The 22561-nt window shown below is 35.2% G+C and overlaps 1 protein-coding gene across 1 annotated transcript in view; it reads left to right on the top strand.

Moving 5' to 3' along the window:
* The window catches only part of C2CD6 (C2 calcium dependent domain containing 6), a 75896-nt gene that overhangs the window by 4123 nt on the left and 49212 nt on the right, over nucleotides 1-22561 (top strand). The window contains 1 exon segment of the mRNA XM_055079359.1: nucleotides 21717-21837. Within this exon segment, the coding sequence (XP_054935334.1) occupies nucleotides 21717-21837 (121 nt within the window).

Below are 22561 nucleotides of genomic sequence, written 5' to 3'. Positions count from 1 at the left end.
ACAAAAGACCCCGAATAGCCAAAGCAATCTTGAGAAAGAAAAACAGAGCTGGAGGAATCAGGCTCCCTGACCTCAGACTATACTACAAAGCTTCAGTAATCAAGACAGTATGGTACTGGCACAAAAACAGAAATATATATCAATGGTACAGGATAGAAAGCCCAGAGATAAACCCACACACATATGGTCACCTTATCTTTGATAAAGGAGGCGAGAATATACAATGGAGAAAAGGCAGCCTCTTCAATAAGTGGTGCTGGGAAAACTGAACAGCTACATGTGAAAGAATGAAATTAGAACACTCCCCAACACCATACACAAAAGAAACATCAAAATGGATTAAAGACCTAAATGTGAGGCCAGACACTTATAACTCTTAGAGGGAAATATAAGCAGAACTCTATGACATAAATCACAGCAAGATCCTTTTTGACCCACCTCCTAGAGAAATGGAAATAAAATAAAAAATAAATAAATGGGACCTAATGGAACTTAAAAGCTTTTGCACAGCAAAGGAGACCATAAACAAGATGAAAAGACAACCCTCAGAATGAGGGAAAATATTTGCAAGCGAAGCAACTGACAAATGATTAATCTCCAAAATTTACAAGCAGCCCATGCAGCTCAATATCAAAAAGACAAACAACCCAATCCAAAAATGGTCAGAAGACCTAAATAGACATTTCTCCAAAGAAGATCTACAGATTGCCAACAAACACATGAAAGGATGCTCCACATCATTAATCATTAGAGACATGCAAATCAAAACTACAATGAGATATCACCTCACACTGGTCAGAATGGCCATCATCAAAAAATCTACAAACAATAAATGCTGGAGAGGGTGTGGAGAAAAGGGAATACTCTCGCACTGTTGGTGGGAATGTAAATTGATACAGCCGCTATGGAGAACAGTATGGAGGTTCCTTAAAAAACTAAAAATAGAACTACCATATGACCCAGCAATCCCACTACTAGGCGTATACCCTGAGAAAACCATAATTCAAAAAGAGTCATGTACCACAATGCTCATTGCAGCTCTATTTACAATCGCCAGGACATGGAAGCAATCTAAGTATCCATCAACAAATGAATAGATAAAGAAGATGTGGCACATATATACAATGGAATGTTACTCAGCCATAAAAAGAAACTAAACTGAGTTATTTGTTGTGAGGTGGATGGATCTAGAATCTGTCATACAGAGTGAAGTTAAGTTAGAAAGGGAAAAACAAATACCGTATGCTAACACATATATATGGAATCTTAAAAAAAAAAAAAAAAAAAGGTCCCGAAGAACCTAGGAGCAGCACAGGAATAAAGACACACATAGAGAATGGACTTGAGGACATGGGGAGGGGGAAGGGTATGTTGGGACGAAGTGAGAAAGTGGCATGGACATATATACACTACCAAATGTAAAACAGCTAGTGGGAAGCAGCCGCATAGCACAGGGAGATCAGCTCGGTGCTTTGTGTCCACCTAGAGGGGTGGGATAGGGAGGGTGGGAGGGAGACGCAAGAGGGAGGAGATATGGAGATATATGTATATGTATAGCTGATTCACTTTGTTTTACAGCAGAAACTAACACACCATTGTAAAGCAATTATACTCCAATGAAGATGTTAAAATTAATTAATTAATTTTTAAAAAGGGCTAATAGTGAAGATATTTAATGGGCCTTTCATGATCCCCACCATCCACATGCATCTGGTATTGTTGACCATTGGAACATCCTGCTAAAAAAAAAAAAAAAAGACTTAAAAAGATTTCTGACTCTACTGTTCTCACCTCCTCCTCCTCCATGGGAAGAGGTATCTATATAACCCTCCAGGGAATGGAAGGTTATATAGATCTGTTTCGAAAACCTGAGATTTCACCTTGACCACTCCTGGGTATGATGCTTCTTTTTTTTCCACTAATGGCAAATCCAAGTTGGCCTGCATTGTACACTCTCCATATGGCAGCCAAGCCAAAAGGGGCTTAGGAGATTCAAACAATCTGATTCAGCTACTTACATTCTCTTATTTGATTGATATTGTGCTAAATTGTAAGAATAATGACCACTTGGTTGAGCACACTGCTCTCCCAGTCCTCCTACGGTGGCCCACAGAGGCCAATGTGGGGTGCATAGTGGGCCTCTGTAAATTATTCCCTTTGCGGTCTGACTCTTCTGGATGAAAGGTCTAGATGACATTAGGAAATGGTTGAGGAAAAGGTGAAGTTGTAGCCATCTGCAAGCTCTTCTGTCTGTTGACGTTCGGTAGGGTAATGTTAGAAGTCTGACTTTTCTAGGCCTTCCTTCTTATTTCATTTATTTTTTCCTAAATTAGAAGATACTGGTAAGAATTCTAGGCTTTTGTTGAGTTATTTTCGTTCCTCAGAATTTCTTCTAGGGCTGGAGGTAGGGTTAGGAGCCAGGTGATTTTGCAAATCACACTAGCATCCCTTGTGACTTTGCTTGGCTGCCATGTTTTGAAGTTAAAGAGAAAAAATTGTACACCATTCCCTATTAAGTTGCTGCTTATGAATTTATTATTATATTTTGTTATATTTTGTTTCATTAGATATTAGTGAAAGGACTTTGCTTTCCTGATTTATTCTCCCATTTTTACCTGGAAGTTTCTATAATTCAAATGCAGGCTCAATAAATGACTTCTGGGTTTTAATTAAATTAAACATTTCCCTATATTCAATTGAATCCAATTTCCTTCCTGAATAGGGGGAAATAAAACTTCCTTAGCTTGCTTCTTCTTCTAAAATTAGTACTGTCAGTGTCCTAATACTTGTTATTAATCTGTTCTGAGAACCCATTACACTTTTTCATCGCTCCCTTTACAATATATTTGTCCTGTTGTGAAATATACATACAGAAATGTGCATAAAACGTGAGCTTTTAATAAGTAATTATAAAGCAACAACCATTGTAACCACTACCCAGATCAAGAAAAAAAACAGTGCAATTACATGAAAAGCTCTCCCTCAACCTCGTGCCCTCCTGATCACAATCCCATCACACCCTCTCCAGAGATGACCACTATCTTGACTGTTGTGATAACATTTCCCTACTTTTTAGTTTTACGACTTATTTTTACATTCCCAAATGACAGTTATGCATGTACTTTATTACATTATTGCTTATTATTTTCAGCATTAAATTTGTGAGATTCAATCATATCTTTGTATGGATGTATTTAAGTAATTTTCATTGCTATAAAATATTCAATTGAATGGAATACAATTTAAATGTGTGAATGTAACTTATTAGTCCCACCCATTTTTGATAGAGTTCGGGTTGTTCCCATTTTGGGGCATTTGTAAACAATGCTGTTATGAACATTACTGTGGTATGAAACTCTCTGGGGTGTATATACATAGAGGTGGAATTGCTGATTCCTAAATAGATAATATGCCCAGTTAAAATTACAGATAAAGCCACACTGTTTTACCAAGACGGTTGTACCAATTTACATCTTACCAATAGTGTGTAAGGGTTCCTATTGATGTTTCCTGAATAACATGTTGATACTCTTAGACTTTTAATTTTATAAATGTGGAATCTTACGTTGGTTCTTCTCTGTTTTTCTTTTGTTTTCTATAAACTTTATTGAGGTATTACTATATTAGTTGCCTAGGGATGCCATAAAGTACCACAAATTGGTACCTTAAAACAACAGAAGTTTATTGTCCCCTGGTTCTGGAGACTAGAAGTTTGAAATCAAGGTGTCAGCAGGGTCTGGATCCCTCTGAAACCTACAGGCGAGAATCCTTCCTTGCCTCTTCTAAGCTTCTGGTGTTGGCCAGTAATCTTTGGTATTCCTTGGCTTATAACCTCATCATGCCACTCTCTGCATCTGTCATCACATGGCCATCTTCTCCCTGTGTGCATCTCTCCTCTTATGAAGATATCAGTAACATTGGATTAAGGTTCCAGCCTACTCCTATATGACCTCATCTTAACTTATTACATCTGTAATAACCCTATTTTCAAGTAAGGACACATTCTGAGGTATTGGAGCTTTGGACTTCAACATATCTTTGAGAGAAAAAGTCAACCCATAATGTATGAAATATACCCAATTTTGTGTGGACAGCTCAGTGAGTTTTGAAAATGTGTATTTCACCATATGACGATCTAGAACATTTTCATCACTACAGAATTAAGTATGATAATATTTTTTCTCCAGCTTTATTGAGATTTAATTAACAAACAAAATTGTATATATTTAAAATATATACAATGTGATGATTTGATATAAGGATACTTTGTGGAATGATTATCATAATCAGGCTAATTAACATATCCATCACCTTCCAGAGTTACCTTTGTGTGTGTGTGGTGAGAAAACTTAAGATTTACTCTATTAGCAAATGTCAAGTATAAAATAAAGTATTACTAACTATAGTAACTATGCTGTACATTAGATCTCCAGAACTTATTCATCTTGTAATTACAATCTTGAACCCTTTGACCAGCATTTCCCTATCTCCCTTAAACCCCAGCCACTGGTAACCACCATTCTACTCTGTTTCTACAAGTTTGTCATTTTTTAAGTTTCCACATACAAGTGAGATCTACAGTATTTTTCTTTCTTTGTCTGAGTTATTTCACTTAGCATAATGCCCTAGATTTCCTCCATGTTGTCAACATAACACCAATCCAGGAACATTGGATATCCTTCCATTTATTTGTCTTTGTCAATTTCTTTATTTCAGTGTCATAGTTTTCAGTGTAAAGGTCTTTTACCTCCTTGATTAAATTTATTCATAAGTATTTTATTTTTGATGCCATTTTAAATGAAATTGTTTCTTAATTTCTCTTACTGATAGTTCATTTTTAGTGTATAGAAATACAACTGATGTTTGTATATTGATTTTGTATCCTGAAACTTTACTGATATTGTTTATTCTAACATTTTTATTGTAGAGTCTTTAGGGTTTTCTATATATAACATCATGTCATCTGCAGACCACTTTATTTCTTCCTTAATGATCCTTAATAGGATACTTCTTTTTTTCTTTTTCTTGCCTAATTGGTAGGACTTCCAGTACTATGTTGAATAGAAGTGACGAAAGTGGGCATATTTGTCTTGTTCCTGATCTTAGAGTAAAAGCTTAAACATTGAGTTTGATATTAGCTGTGGACTTGTCAAATAAGGCCTTTATTATGCTGAAGTATATCTCTTCTATACCTAATTTCTTGAATGTTTTTATCACAAGAAGCTGTTGAATTTTGTCAAATGCTTTTTCAGCATCTATTGAGATGATCATGTAATTTTTATCCTCCATTCTGTTAATGTGGTGTATCACATTTATTGATATGCATGTGTTGAAACATCCTTGCATCCCAGGAATAAATCCAATTTGATCATAGTGTATGATCCTTTTAATGTGCTGTTAAATTCAGTTTGAGAGGTTTTTTTTTTTTTTGAGGGTTTTTGTATCTGTGGTCATCAGGGATATTAGCTTATAATTTTCTTTTCTTTTAATATCCTTCATGTCCTTAGTGGCTTTGGTATCAGGGTAATGCTGGCCTCATAAAATGAGTTTGGAAGTTTCCCTCCTCTTCAGTTTTTTGGAAGAGTTTGAGAAGTATTGGCTTCAGTACTTCTTTAAATGTTTGGTAGAATCCACCAGTAAAGCCATCAGGTCCTGGGCTTTTCTTTGTTGAGAGGTTTTTGATTACTGCTGTAATCTCCTTACTCATTACTGGTCTCTTCAGATTTTCTATTTCTTTGTGATTCAACCTTGGTAGGTTGTATGTTTCTAGGAATTTATGCATTTCTTTTAGTTTATCCAATTTGTTGGCATAAAAACATTCATAGTAGTCTCTTTGTATTTATGTGGTATTAGTTGTAATGCCTCCTGTTTTATTTTTTATTTTATTTATTATATTTGAGTCTTCTTTTTTCCTTAGTCTAGCTAAAGTTTCATCAACTCTGTTTACCTTTTCAAAAACCATATCTTAGTTTTATTGGTCTTTTCTACTGTTTTCTTGTCTCCATTTCATTTATTTATGCTCTGATATTTTTATTTCCTTCCTATGCAAACTATGGGCTTAGTTTGTTCTTATTTTTTCTAGTTCTTTAAGGTGTAAAGTTAGGTTGTTTGAGAGCTTTCTTTTTTTCTTACTGTAGGGTTTATCACTATAAACCTTCCTCTTAGAGCAGCTTTTGCTGCATCCCATAGGTTTTAGTATGTTGTGTTTCCATTTTCATTAATGTTAGGATTTTTAAAAATTTCCCTTTTGATTTCTTCTTTGACCCATTGGTTGTTTAGAAGTGTGTTGTTCAATTTCCACATATTTGTGAATTTTCCAGTTTTTCTCTTGTTATGATTTCTAGTTTCATACCATCGTGGTCAGAAAGAGACTTGGTATGATTTCGGTCTTCTTAAATTTGTTAAGACTTGTTTTGTGACTTAACATATGGTGTATTATGGAGAATGTTCCATGTGTACTTGAAAATAATGTGTATTCTGCCGCTGTGGATGGAATATTCTATATATATCTGTTAGATCCATTTGGTTTAAAGTATAGTTCAAGTCCAGTATTTCCTTACTGATTTTCTGTTTGGATGTTCTATGCATTGAATGCATTGAAGTTCCCTAGTATTATTATATTGCTTTGTATTTCTCCCTTCAGATCTGTCAGTATTTGCTTAATACAGTTAAGTGCTCTAATGTTGGTTGTATATGTATTTGCAAATGCCATATCCTCTGGATGAATTGTCCCCTTTGTCATTATATAATGACCTTCTTTGTCTCTTGTTAGAATTTTTGGTTTAAAGTCTATTTTGTCTGACATAAGTATAGCTACCCATGCTCTCTTTTCTTTTGCATTTCCATGGAATATCTTTTTCCATCCCTTCACTTTCAGCCTATGTGTGTCCTTAAAACTGAAGTGAGTTACTTAGAGGCAGAATATATTTGGGTCCTGTTTTTTTGTTTTTTTGTTTTAATCCACTCAACCACTCTGTGTCTTTTAATTGGAGAATTTAATCTATTTACATTTGAAGTAATTATTGATAGGTAAGGACTTATTAATTCCATCTTAGTAATTGTTTTCTGGATGTTTATATTCCTTTTTTTCCTTTCTTCATCTCTGTCTTCCTTTATGAATTGATGATTTCTTATAGTGGTATGCTTTGATTCCCTTCTCTTTATTTCTGTTTATGTACTGTAAATTTTTGCTGTGTGGTTACGGTGAGGCTTACATAAAACATCTCATAACAGTCTATTTTAAGCTGATAGCTGCATAATTTTGGTACATACAAAAACTGTACCCTCCTTTCTGCACATTTTGGTTTTTAGTCACAGTTTACCTCTTTTCATATTGTGTATCCATTAACAATTATAGTTATAGTTATTTTTAACACTCTTTGTCCTCTAACCTTTATACTAGTTAAGTGATAATACACCACCATATTACAGTATTAGAGTATTCTGAATTTGACTGTATACTTACCTTTATCAGTGTACTTTATGTTTTCATATGTTTTTATGTTATTAATTAAAATCCTTTTATTTCAGCTTGAAGAAATCCTTTCAGCATTTTTTGTAAGGCAGGTGATGAACTCCCTCAGCTTTTATTTTTTGGGGGAAGTCTTTATCTCTCTTTCATTTCTGAGGAACAGATTTTCTGGGTAAAGTATGCTTGGTTGGCTGGGGTTTTTTTTCTTTCAGCACTTTGAATATATCATTCCACACTCTCTGGCCTGCAAAGTCTATGCTGAGGAAACGACTCATAGCCTTATGTGGGTTCCCTTGTATGTAAGGAATTTTTTTCTTTGCTGCTTTTAAAATCCTCTCTTTTTCTTTAATAATAGACAGTTTTATGATAATGTGTCTTAGAGAAGATCTGTTTCAGTTGGATTTATTTGGAGACCTGTGAATTTCATGAATTTGTATGTCCAAATCTCTCTCCAGCCATTATTTCTTTAAATACAAGTCCTGCCCTTTTCTCTCTCTGTTCTCCATCTGGGACTCCAGTGATGTGTAAATTGTTTGGCTTGATGGTATCCCACAATCCACATAGGCTTTCTTCACTCTTTTTTGATTCTCTTTTTATTATTCTCCTCTGACTGGATAATTTCAAATAATCTGAGTTCATAGATACTTTTCTTCTAAGTAATCAAGTCCACTGTTGTGCCCTCCATTGAATTTTTCATTTCATTCATTGTCTTCTTTAGCTCCAGAATGTGTTTGGTTCTTTTTTTATGACCTATCCCTCTAAACTTTTTATTTTGATCATGTATTATTTTCCTGTTTTCATTGAGTTGTCTGTGATTTCTTGTAGTTTGCTGAGCTTCCATAAAACGACTGTTTTGAATTCCTTATCAGGCAAATTGCAGATCTTCATTTCTTTTGAGTTTGTTACTGGGAAATTATTGTGTTCCTTTGGTGGTGTCATGTTTCCTTGATTTTTTGTGTTCTTTGAAATCTTGCATTGCTGTCTTCACACTTGAGGAAGAAGTGACCTTCTCCATTCTTTACTGCCTGACTTTGGGAAAGAAATAGCTCCTGTCAGCCCTGCTAGGGATTCTGAAGTTTTCTTGGAACTTTTCAGTGCATATGTCTGCTCCACACTTCTTGTTCCCTCTTGGGGGGTGGAGGGGCAGTAAACACTTAAGATTGTATGCCTTCTCTCAATTCTGTAAAGTTGACAGCCTCTCCTTTGCTTCTCCTGGGGCAGTGCTGAATGCCCAAGTTTGTGTGCTTTCTCCCAAGCCTGCAGAATTGGGCTGGTTTTCTGTGCATGTTCACTAGCTGTCTGCAAAGGCACTCAGGTGTATGCACAGGAAGCTGGTCACAGGGTGGGGTGTGTGTAAATGGTTCACACAGAGTGTTGGGATGCCTGTGGGCCAGTTTGGGGGAATCTGAAGGCAAGGTGTCCCCAACGGCCCTAAGGCAGGCTTCCTGATGGAGTCTGATGCAGCCAGCAGGGTCATTGTCCCTTCATGCATTCCAAGCCCTGGCTGCTGTTCTCCCAGCACCTCTCTGCTCACCTCATTACTCTGGATAGGGCGTGAAAGAAGAGGGCCTCTTTAGTAGTGTTCCACACAGCTGGGAAAGCTGGCTGCTCATTCATATTCTCTCACTTTCGCCCCTGGGAGAAATTGTGGGTGAAGAGGGTTTCTCTTGGCACTAAGCTGTGCTACCTTGGGGGAGGGGTGATGCAGGTAAAGCAAAACTGTTCCTCTACCCTCTTCAATACATCCAGTCTCAGATTTTTGCTCCAACAGTGCACTGGAACAGCTCTGCTAGATTTCCAGCCTTCCACAAAAGTACTCTCATCTGTGGGTGATTGTCAGAATTGGTGTTCTTTGGGGGGGAAGGTGGTAGAAAACTCCTATTCTGCCATCTTGATGATATCAGTCAGTATGATATTAGTTGTAGGGTTTTTGTAGATACTCTTAATTAGGTTGAGGAAGTTCCCTTCTATTCCTAGTTTGTTGAGAAATTTTATCAAGAATGGGTTCTGGATTTTGTCAGATGCTCTTTCTCAAACTATTGAGATGATCATATGTTGTTTCTTTTTTAGTATATTTATGTGATTAAAATACACTAATTTTTATTGTTAAACCAACTTTGCATTCCTAGGATCAACTCTACATGTTCATAATATATTATCTTTTTCATATATTGTTGGATTCTTTCACTAAATTTTATAAAAGAATTTTTCCATAAGCTTTTATGAGGAATATTGGTCTGTAGTTTTCTTGTAATGTCTTTGTTTACTTTTGATATCAGAGTAAGACTGGCATTGTAAAATGAGATGGGAAATATTCTCTCCTCTTCAATATTCTGGAAAAATTTTCTCTTTTGCTAGTTTCTTAAAGTGGAGGCTGAGGTAAAAGATGTGAAATCTTTCTTCTAACATATTAATTAATTTGTGTATTCATTTATATATTAATAATATATAAATTTATTGCATAAATTTCCTTCTAAGTACCACTTCATCCCACAATTATTTTTTTTTTTTATTTTTTATTTTTTTTGTGGTATGCAGGCCTCCCTCTGTTGCGGCCTTTCCTGTTGCGGAGCACAGGCTCCGGACGCGCAGGCTCAGCAGCCATGGCTCACGGGCCCAGCCGCTCTGCGGCATGCGGGATCCTCCCAGACCAGGGCGCGAACCCGGTTCCCCTGCATCGGCAGGCGGACGTGCAACCACTGCGCCACCAGGGAAGCCCCCATCCCACAAATTTTGATTTGTGTTTTAATTTTCATTCAGTTCAAAACACTTTGTAATTTTTTCCTTTTGATTTCTCTTGATGCATAGTTTATTTAGAAGCATGTTGTTTCGTTTCCTAATGTTTGGGGATTTTCTAGAGATGTTTGTAATTCTTTTTGATCAGAGCATATATTTTGTATGATTTGAATCCTTTTAAATTAATTGAGGCTTGTTTTATAGCCTAGAATATTGTCTACATTAGTAAATATTCTATGTGCATTTAAAAACAGTATGTATTATGCTTTTGTTAAGTGGAATGCTCTTTTGAAAAAATTAAAATATTATTTTTGAGATAATTATAGATTTGCATGCTTATAAGAAATAATACAGAGAGATCCTGTGTAACCTTTACCCAATTTACCCCAAGGTAAACTGGATAAATCTTGCAGGACCACAGTACAATATCACAACCAAAATACTGACATTGATATTGACAGCCAAGTTACAGAACATTTCCACCCCATAATAAAGAACCTCACTCTAATTATTGATGTTTGACTGCTGACAGCTCCTTTCTGGCCCATTTATGGGCAAGCTGATAAGAAGCCCTAAGTGTGCCCTCTTTTGGTGCCATACAAACATCTTCTTCCACATGGGAGCTCTCATCTAAGTCCCAACATTTAACCACCATAAAACCCTTAAACCTGTCTCCTTTCCCTGCTCTCAAGTTTTTTGGGGGCTAGCTTGGGAGGCCAGTCCTGTTCTCCCAAGAAAACTTCATTTTGCACAGCAAAAGAAACAAGCAAGAAAATGAACAGGACTTTGATCCATTTTGAGTTTATTTTTGTGTATGATGTTAGAGAATGTTCTAATTTCACTCTTTTACATGTTGCTGTCCAGTTTTCCCAACACCACTTATTGAAGAGACTCTTTTCTCCATTGTACATTCTTGCCTCCTTTGTCGTAGACTAATTGACCATAGGTGAATGGGCTTATTTCTGGGCTTTTATATCCTCTTCCATTGATCCATATGTCTGTTTTTGTGCCAGTACCATACTCTTTTGATTACTGTAGCTTTGTAGTATAGTCTGGAGTAAGGGAGCCTGATTCCTTCTCTGTTTTTCTTTCTCAAGATTGCTTTGGCTATTTGGGATCTTTTGTGTTTCCATACAAATTTTTAAGTTATTTGTTTTAGTTCTGTGAAAAATGCCATTGGTAATTTGATAGGCATTGCATTGATTCTGTAGATTGCCTTGGGTAACATAGTCATTTTTACAATATTGGTTCTTCCAATCCAAGAACATGGTATATCTTTCCATCTGTTTGTGTCATCTTCGATATCTTTCATCAGTGTCTTATAGTTTTTGGAGTACAGGTCTTGTGCCTACTTAGGTATGTTTATTCATAGGTATTTTATTCTTTTTGATGTGATGGTAAATGGGATTGTTTCCTTAATTTCCCTTTCTGATTTTTCGTTGTTAATGTATAGAAATACAACAGATTTCTGTGTGTTACTCTCAAGATTGCTTTGGCTATTTGGGATCTTTTGTGTTTCCATACAAATTTTTAAGTTATTTGTTTTAGTTCTGTGAAAAATGCCATTGGTAATTTGATAGGCATTGCATTGATTCTGTAGATTGCCTTGGGTAACATAGTCATTTTTACAATATTGGTTCTTCCAATCCAAGAACATGGTATATCTTTCCATCTGTTTGTGTCATCTTCGATATCTTTCATCAGTGTCTTATAGTTTTTGGAGTACAGGTCTTGTGCCTACTTAGGTATGTTTATTCATAGGTATTTTATTCTTTTTGATGTGATGGTAAATGGGATTGTTTCCTTAATTTCCCTTTCTGATTTTTCGTTGTTAATGTATAGAAATACAACAGATTTCTGTGTGTTACTTTTGTATCCTGCAACTTTACTGAATTCATTGATGAGCTCTAGTAGTTTTCTGGTAGCATCTTTATGTGTAGTATCATGTAATCTGCAAACAGTGATGGTTTTACTTCTTCTTTTCCAGTTTGGATACCTTTTATTTCTTTTTTTCTCTGACTGCTGGGGCTAGGACTTCCAAAACTATGTTGAATAAAAGTGGTGAGAGTGGACATCCTCATCTTGTTCCTGATCTTAGAGGAAATACTTTCAGCTTTTCACCATTGAGTATGATGCTAGCTATGGGTTTGTCACATATGGCCTTTATTATATTGAAGTAGGTTCCCTCTATACCCACTTTCTGGAGAGTTTTTATCATAAATGTAAGACCAGATACTATAAAACTCCTAGAGAAAAACAAAGGCAGGACACTCTTTGACATAAATCGCAGCAATATCTTCTTTGGATCTGTGTCCTAGAGTAATGGAAATAAAAAATAAATAAACCAATGGGACCTAGTTAAACTTAAAAGCTTTTGCACAGAAAAGGAAACCATAAACAAAACAAAAAGACAACCTACAGAATGGGAGGAAATATTTGCATATGATGCAGCTGACAAGGGATTAATCTCCAAAATACACAAATAGCTTATGCAGCTCAATATCAAAAAAACCCAATCAAAAAATGGGCAGAAGACCTAAACAGACATTTCTCCAAAGAAGATATACAGATGGCCAAAAGGCACATGAAAAGATGCTCAACACTGCTAATTATTAGAGAAATGCAAGTCAAACCTACAATGAGGTATCACCTCACACCAGTCAGAATAGCCATCATCAACAAGTCTACAAATAATAAGTGCTAGAGAGGGTGTGGAGAGAAATGAACCCTGCTACACTGTTGGTGGGAATGTAAATTGGCACAGCCACTATGGAGAATAGTACGGAGGTTCCTTAAAAAAACTAAAAATAGAGCTACCATATGATCCTGAAATCCCACTCCTGGGCATATATCCAGAGAAAACCATTGTTCAAAAAGATACATGCACCCCTATGTTCATTGCAGTGCTATTCACAATAGGCAGGACATGAAAGCAACATAAAAGTCCATCGCCAGATGAATGAATAAAGAAGATGTCGTACATATATACAATGGAATATTACTCAGTCATAAAAAAGAATGAAATAATGCCATTTGCAGCAACATGGACAGACCTAGAGATTATCATGCTAAGTAAAGTAAGTCAGAGAGAAAGATAAATATCATATGATATCACTTACATGTGGAATCTTAAAAAAATGATACAAATGAATTTATTTACAAAACAGAAACAGACTCACAGATACAGAAAACAAACTTATGGTTACTGAAGGGGAAAGGTGGGGGGGAGAGAGAAATTAGGAATTTGGGAGTAACATGTACACACTACTATGTATAAAATAGATAAACAACAAGGACCTACTGTATAGAACAGGGGACTATACTCAGTATTTTTGTAATATCCTATATGGGGAAAGAATCTGAAAAATAATATAATATATATAACTAAATCACTTTGCTGTACACCTGAAACACAACATTGTAAAACAACTATACTTGAATAAAATAAATTTTTTAAAAATATCTTGTCTGCAAAGATGTATGATGGACAAAGCTGTTGCAAATATTTTCTCCGAGTCTGTAGGTTTTTTCATTTTTTTATGGTTTCCTTTACTGTACAAAAGCTTGTAAGTTTGATTAGGTCCCATTTGTTTATTTTTGCTTGTATTTCTATTGCCTTGGGAGACTGACCTAAGAAAACTTTGGTATGATTTATGTCAGGGAATGTTTTGCCCATGTTTTCTTCAAGGAGTTTTATGGTGTCATATCTTATATTTAAGTCTTTAATCCATTTTTAGTTTATTTTTGTGTACAGTGTGAAGATGTGTTCTAAATTCATTGATTTACATGTAGCTGTCCAACTTTCCTGACACCACTTGCTGAAGAGTCTATCTTTTTTCCATTTTATATTGTTGCCTCCTTTGTCGAAGATTAATTGACCATAGGTGTGGGTTTATTTCTGGACTCTCTATTCTGTTCCATTCATCAATATGTCTGTTTTTGTGCCAGTACCATGCTGTTTTGACTACTGTAGCTTTGTAGTGTTTTCTGAAGTCTGGGGGGGTTATGCCTCCTGCTTTGTTCCTTTTCCTCAGGATTGCTTTGGCACTTCTGAGTCTTTTATGGTTCCATATAAGTTTTATGTGTATTTATTCTAGTTCTATGAAAAAAGTCATGGGTAATTTGATAGGGATTGCATTAAATCTGTAGATTGCTTTGGGTTGTATGGCCATTTTAACAATAGTAGTTCTTCCAATCCAAGAACATGGGATATCTTTTCATTTCTTTGAGTCATCTTCAGTTTCCTATATTAATGTTTTATAGTTCTCAGTGTTTAGATCTTGGTCACCTCCTTGGTCAGGTTTTTTCCTAAGTAGCAGACAATATCTTAACTGCATCTAATTTTCTCCAGGAGTATAGGTATGACACCTTCTTCCAAGGTGATTTATTTGACATACTCATTCAGGACATACAAATATTCACAAAGGAGTTTATGAAAGGGGATGAGCCATTGCCCCACACCTAGTGAAAAGCCTGACATCTTGACTAGATTCCTGAAAATTATTCAGTAAACTGAGAGCTGCTCCATTCTTGACACTATCAAGAAACAGTTTTGAAACTCTTGGCACCTACAACATTAAAATAAGCCCAACATATTTTGGGGTTCTGGAAGCAACAGGTCTTATGTCTTTAATCCATTTAAAGTTGATTTTTGTGTATGGTATGAGATAAAGGTCAAATTTCATTTTTTTGCATGTGGATATCCAGTTGTTCCAACACCATTTATTAAAAAGATTGTTCTTTCCCCAGTGTGTATTCTTGGCATGCTTTTCAAAGATCAGTTGACCATATATGTGTGGGTTTATTTCTGGGCTCTGTGTTCTGTTCCATTTTCTATTCTGTTCCATTGGTTTATATGTCTGCTTTATAAGTGATATACAGTTTTGCTTACTGTAACTAACAGTCAACAAAATGAAAAGGCAACCCATAGCATGTGTGAAAATATTTACAAATTATATATCTAATGAAAGGTTAATATCCAAAATATATAAGAAACTACTACAACTGAATAGCAAGAAAAGCCACATAATTGAATTAAAAAACAGGCAAAGGAACTGAACAGACATTTCTCCAAAGAAGGCATGCAAATGACCAAAAAAAGGTGCTGGACATCACCAATCACCAGGGAACTACAAATCAAAACAACAATGAGATTTCACCTCACACTTGTAAGGATGGCATTTATTAAATAAAAAAAAAAAGATAAACAAGTGACAAGTGTTGGCGAGGATGTGGAGAAAAGAGAACCCTTGTACACTGTTGGTGGGAATGTAAATTGGTGCAGCCACATTGGAAAACAGTATGGAGGTTCCTCAAAAAATTAAAAATAGAACTACCAGATGATCCAGCAATCCCACTCCTGGATATATATTCAAAGGAATTGAAACCAGGATCTCAAAGAGATATTTGCCTTCCCATGTTCACTGCAACATTATTCACAATAGGCAAGATATGGAAGCAACCTAAGTGTCCATCAGTGGATGAATGGATAAAGGGAATGTGATAAACATACACAATGAGTATTAATCAGCTGCAAAAAAGAAAAAAATCCTGCCATTTGAGACAACATGGATGGACCTTGACAGCATTATACTAAGTGAAATAAGTCAGAGAAAGACAAATGCTTTATGATTTCACTTATGTGTGAAACCTAAAAACAAAAAAACTAAACTCATTTGTACAGAGAACAGATTGGTGGTTGCCAGAGGTGCATTTTGGGGGTGGGTGAAATGGGTGAAGGTTGTTGAAAGGTACAAACTTTCTGGTTATAAGATAAATAAGTCCTTGGTTTGTGACGTATAGGATGGTTAACAATACTATGTTGTATACTTGAAAGTTGCAGAGAATAAATCTTAAAAGTTCTTATCATAAGAAAAAAATTATAAATGTGTGTTGGTGGATGTAAACTAAACTTATTGTGTAATCATTGTATAATATATACATATATAAAATCATTATGTATACTTGGAACTAATACAATGTTTGTCAATTATATTTCAATGCAAAATAAATAAAAAATTTTTAAGCATGTAGGAAATTTTAGAAGTTACAAACCAAAAGTATAATAATAATGGCTTTTACATTTACCTACATAGTTACCTTTTCTGCAGTTCTTTGTTAATATGGGCTTGAGTTACTGTCTAGTATGTTTTCTTTCATCCTGAGAGACTCCCTTATCGTTTCTTGTAAAACAAAAATAATAGTGACAGACACCTCTAACTTGTGTTGATCCAGGAATGTCTTAATTCTTCATTTTTGAAGGATGGTTTTGCTTGTTATATAATTCTTGGTTGACAGTCTTTTTCTTTCCACGTCTACTAACTTACATGGCTTGTGACGAGAAATTGGCTGTTAATCTTATTGAAGAATTTTTATATGTGATGAGTCACTTTTTTTCTTGCTGCTTTCAAGTTCTCTCTTTGTCTTTTAGGAGTTTTATTATGTCTTGGTGTATATATCTTTGAGTTTATCCTCCTTGAAGTGTGTTGAGCTTTTTGGATGTGTAGATTCATGCCCTTTACTAACTTTGGGAAGTGTTTGGCCATTATTTCTTCAAATATTCTTTCTGACTGTTTCTCTTCTCCTTTGACTCCCATAATGTGTATGTTGGTACACTTGATTGTTGTCCCCAGGGTCCTTTAGGCTCTGTTCATTTTTTTCATTCTTTTTTTCTTCCTGCTTCTCAGGCTGGATAATTTTAATTTCCTATCTTCAATTCAGTGATTCTTTCTTCTATCTGCTCAATATGCTGTTGAACTTCTTAAGAGTTTTTCATTTCAGTTATTGTACTTTCTGATCCAGAATTTCTATTTGGTTCCTTTTTATAATTTCTATCTCTTTATTTACATTTTGTTTATATATTGTTTTCTTGATTTCCTTTAGTTGTTTGCCCATGGTTTCCTTTTGCTCTTTGAGCATATTTAAGAAAGTCATTTTAAAATCCTTGTTGGGCTTCCCTGGTGGCACAGTGGTTGAGAGTCCACCTGCCGATGCAGGCGACACGGGTTCATGCCCCGGTCCGGGAAGATCCCACATGCCACGGAGCGGCTGGGCCCGTGAGCCATGGCCACTGAGCCTGCGCATCCGGAGCCTGTGCTCCGCAATGGGAGAGGCCACAGCAGTGAGAGGCCCGTGTACCACAAATAATAATAATAATAATAAAATAAAAAAAAATAAAATCCTTGTCTATTAAGTTCAATATCTGGGCTTCCTCACAGGCCATTTCTGTCAAGTTTTTTCCTATGAATGGGCCATTTTTCCTATATCTTTGTATGTCTTGTGATTTTTTGTTGGAAATTGGGCATTTTAAATATTATAACGTAACTCTGGAAATTCTCCTCCATCTCTAGGGTACTGTTGTTGATTTTTGAGGGCTGTGGTCACATGTTTCTTTAGTGACCTATCCAAACTATTGTTTTGCAAAGACTGTAAATTCTTTGCCATTTGTGGTCAGTCACGGAAGTCTCTCTTCCAATTATCTCAGTGGCCAGCTAATGACCTAACAGATTTCTTAAAACACCAAAATTTAGCTGCCCCTTTTTCATTAACCAGTCCCTGGTTGCTATGTTTTGTATTAGGTTATGGAGTTTGAAATAGTTGATCTGTAAGCCTTTGACATTTATATTTCTTTCAGTGAAGGGACCAATTCTTTGAGCACCCTACTCTACCATTTTCCATCATATCACTTCTCCATTCTCCTTTGATATATGCTTTCTTTGATGTTAATATTATTTTTATTTTATATTTTAAGTTACTATTTTTGTTCCCTGGGGCTTAGGGGAGTAAGAAGAGATCAATAATATACAAAGTAGTATCATGTACTTTTTTGATGCTTGCCATTTCCTACCTCAACAACCTACTAATACAATGTTTCAGCCATGCAAGTTATCTCACCACCTCCAGGTGTACTGGTTATAGTAGAAATGAATTATTTTCCTTATATAAGATAAATCCAAATGGTAACATTGGATCTCATTTTATTATTATTATTATTATTATTTTTTTTTTTTTTTTGTGGTATGCGGGCCTCCCTCTGCTGTGGCCTCTCCCGTTGTGGAGCACAGGCTCCGGACGTGCAGGCTCAGCGGCCATGGCTCACGGGCCCAGCCGCTCCGCGGCATGTGGGATCCTCCCAGACCGGGGCGCGAACCCGGTTCCCCTGCATCGGCAGGCGGACGCGCAACCACTGCGCCACCAGGGAAGCCCCATTTTATTATTATTTATAGCTATCAATAATGCTAAGTTTAAAAATTATATTGATATTTAATTATTTTTTTCTATTCACTTTTTCTGGTCTATTTTTATTTCAGAGTTCACATTGTTCCTGTAGCACAGTGAATGAAAATTTAAATATCCCTAATGGTGTAGGTAAGTTATTATTTGTATATATGGTTTTAATTTTCAAATATTCAGTGAAATTGAGAACATAAACTCATGTAAAATAATTACTATCAAGACTTTCCTTCAAAATATAAATTACACTATGATGTTTGTGATTACTGGCATGAAAAACCTATGGAATTACAATACTAGTGGGAAATCAAGCAAAGCAAAATACAGATGGCCTTTATTACATTTATCTGTGTTTACAAACATTCTGGCTATCTATAGATCTATCTAGTGAAGTTTTTCTAATTCAAAGAATTGTTCTGTGATATTGTTAATGGAGACACATTTGACATATCAGTAAACCCAAAGATAATCAAGATAACAACTAGCACAGCATGAGCATGGAACAACCAGATCAGACAATGCTGATGGATCAGAGTTCTGGAAGTCCCCTGCTGTGTCATGTTGGGGTTGAAGGAAATGGGAGATTCCTAAGGGAATCAAGATAGCCAGGGCAATGAATCTAAGATGGATACTTGGATATCTTGAGGCAGCAACTTTTTACAAATTAGTACAGAAATGTTTTAATATTCAACAATTGAGACAGTTATGACTGTGTAGTAACTGAATATCCATCCAGAGGAGACTGTAGTAATCTAATTAAAATGAAGAGAAAATAAGAATAAAACACTTGACAGGGAAGATGAGCAAGCAGGCACGTTTCTTTGTAACATGAAAGCATCCTTGAGTAGTGGAGAGTGTTCTCCAATTAGGAACTTATGGGGAAATAGAAGATGAAAAAATATATACATTAAAAAAAAGACATACAGGGAAAATATCAGATGAAATTGTAACTGAGAAGTGTATTTTTAGAAGAAAGTCCCCAAAAGGGAAATTTGACTTATCTTGAATAGTTGAATGTTGTGAAAGAAAATTATTACAAATTAATGTTTTAGCCATATATGTGTTTGTATTTATCCATATACTTACATATGGATATGTATTTATACATCTGTTCTATGCAATAATAACAGTTCTAAGAATATATATTGGGGTACAGGAAGCTATTTTAGAACAAAGGATGTCAGTTCCAGGAATACTTTAAATGTCAGGAAAAATTTAAAGTACACCTGAATTACTATTTCTTTTAGAAGAGAAAGTAACCATTTGGAATAACATTCATGAGTAATAAGAGGGTACCCATAATATGATACCTCCAAAACTTTCATTCTAATATGCTTTGGAGTCTTCTAATCATAAAAGAACTTTAGGAGTAAATCTGCTAGAACAGCAAGCAAGCTCCTTATTTTATTATTTCTGACTATTGCTTGAAAAGGGGAAATAGTGTATCAAATAATAGAAAATATTGTTGAGGTGGTAAACCGGATCTCACCCCTGCCTTGCCACTAATTAGCTCTGGACCTTAGGCAACCACTTGTCTTATAAAAGCCTCAATTTTTCCATTTTAAAAATTAAAGAATGGAACTAGATACTAAGAATAAATATTTCAGTACTCCCTTGCAGTTTCCTTATATTGCCTTATAATCTTCATAACTCTGTAGACATTTCACATATATTAATTTATTTAATCTTCATAAATACAACCCTGTTAGGTTGACACTATTATACTAGTTTTATAGATGAGGCAACTGAGCCATGGAAAGGCTGAGTAGTTTGACAATTCTGTAAAAGAAGTCTGTGAAACAAGCCAGTGGTCCAATCTCCTCTGAAGAGTAAAGAGCCTTTATAAGCAGTGTCAAATCAAATACAGAATTGGAAAGAACATCTATGGTGTATCTTTTAAAAAGTAAATGCTTAGGGAGGAAAACAGGGCTTATTTTCTTATTGTTCACTCCTATTTGCTCTTGGGCAGGTCATAACTTTTCTGGATTTTTTTCTCATTTTTAAAATGAGAAGAAAGATGGTTTTAAGACTATTTGGTCTCCTATTTCTCTAAAAGGCTATATTCCTAAATTTATATCTGAACAGAGCCTTTTAAAAACGATTCAAGATTCCTAAATATATATTTTAAATGATTTTATTATACTTTGCATTACACTCTTCAGTTTATTTATGTAGACCAGTCTTATATAATTAACCTAATTCTTCTATAAAATAATATAAAATAAGATAAAATGCGTATATTAAAGTTTATTTAGTTAGGTTCAGCACTCTTGCTAAATTCCTTGAATTATCATTACCTTTAAGCAAATTAGAGGCATATGCCTAGCCCAGTTCCTTTGGAGCTACTTTCATAGATCCCCTCTGACTCCTGATATATATGCACATATTTTTAGCCTAGCACCACAATTTATTGAAGAATATGGTCGTTCCACTCCATACTTTTATAAATTCTTTAAGTTTATTACATAAGAGTCGTCTCTAGGGTCATGAATTGAATTAAGGAAATATAGAATTATTCATGAAATGTATCTAGAATGTAGACTGTCTGTCCACACAGCTTTACAGAGTTGGGTATGTATAGCAAATGAATGATGGAAGATTACCCAAATGACTGCTAGAGGATAGGCTAAAATGAGGCTCCAAGAAGGATTAGTAAAAGCAATCTTTTAAACATGCAGTCAAGCATAGCTCTGACAAGTTGCCTAATCTTTAACAGCCACAAAAACATTCAGAACCACCTAGAGTGCAATGGCGATATTTTTTTTAGTTTTTACTTCATTTTTTGAACTGACATTAAGAGCCAGAAAAGTAGAAGTATTCAATACATTGACTATAATCTGACTACAAGACAATCTTTGATGTATATAAAGTATGGTGCATGATGACATTTAACTTTAATAACTTTATGTATTTTAACAATGCTATTCAAATTAGTAGTCAGAGTTACTAGATGACAGACCCAAGGGTGCAGTGTGTCAGGGGTCAGAATAGAGGGAGTAGTAACGATGGTAATAATAACAGCAAAACTTCCATTCATTTGTGCTTATTATGTCCCAGACACAGTATTAGATGCTTTAGCCCTTTAAATCACACAATTCTATGAGAGAGGATCTTTACCCTTTGACAGATGACGAAACTGAGACAGAGAGAGGCAAGATAACTTGTCCAAATTTAGATGGTTAGTTAGTTGCAGAGACTATTTGAGTCTAGGCAGTCTGGGTCCAGAGCCTGTGCCCTTAACTGCTATGCTACATAGTCATTCGACACATGTCTGAAGAACATGCTTGTCAAATGCCACAAGTGCTAACTTATTTATATCATTTTTTCATTCTTTTTCAGATGAGTTAATGCAAGATAAGGCCTATGGACAGAAAAATACAAATAGAAAAGGAAAATCAGTAAGTAGATTGATATATCCTTTAAAAACCATTGTTAACATTTTACATTGTTTTAAGTTAATTTTTACTGAATATTCTGTCATAAAGAAAGCATATACTTTATTATTGTGAATTTGTGAATTTATTATAAGTAAATTTTATTTATATTATTTATCATAGTTTATTATAAATTTATAAATTATTATAAAGCAATATAAATATAACATTAACTTCAGCAGTTTATAGTATTTAATTCTTCTGCCTCTCCCAAAATGGCTATTGTTTAATGGGCAACTCACAATAGCACCAGGAAAGCATAGACTATCTTTGCCCAGCTGTTGTGACATGAACAATTTTAAAGAAGCCATTCTCCTCGTCCCAGTTTTCCATTAATATTTGCAATTAACTATACTGGATTCCTTTTTTTTACACCTTGAGAATTTTCAGTTGTTCAAGATTCAGCTGTCTAAATGCCATGCCAGGCTAACAGCAGTATTTCAGAAATGGAACAAGGGTTGTGTGGCTTGGGATAAGGATCGGGCAAGAAAGAAACACTGAGATGAAAGGCGAGAAGAGAAAGGAAAACTTGGTCTACTTCATATTTTGCACTCAGTAGGTATGAACCATGCTCACACAGGGGAGAAGATTCTAAGCCCTAAAAGAATTGTCAGTACTTTTCCTCATAATTTTTAATGACTGACTCCTTAATCCAAGACATTGAAACCCCATGCTAATACCATTTTGT

Source organism: Physeter macrocephalus, chromosome 2 (genome assembly GCF_002837175.3).
Source record: "Physeter macrocephalus isolate SW-GA chromosome 2, ASM283717v5, whole genome shotgun sequence".
Taxonomy (NCBI): Eukaryota; Metazoa; Chordata; class Mammalia; order Artiodactyla; family Physeteridae; genus Physeter; species Physeter macrocephalus.
This window is presented reverse-complemented; position numbering and strand designations above follow the sequence as displayed.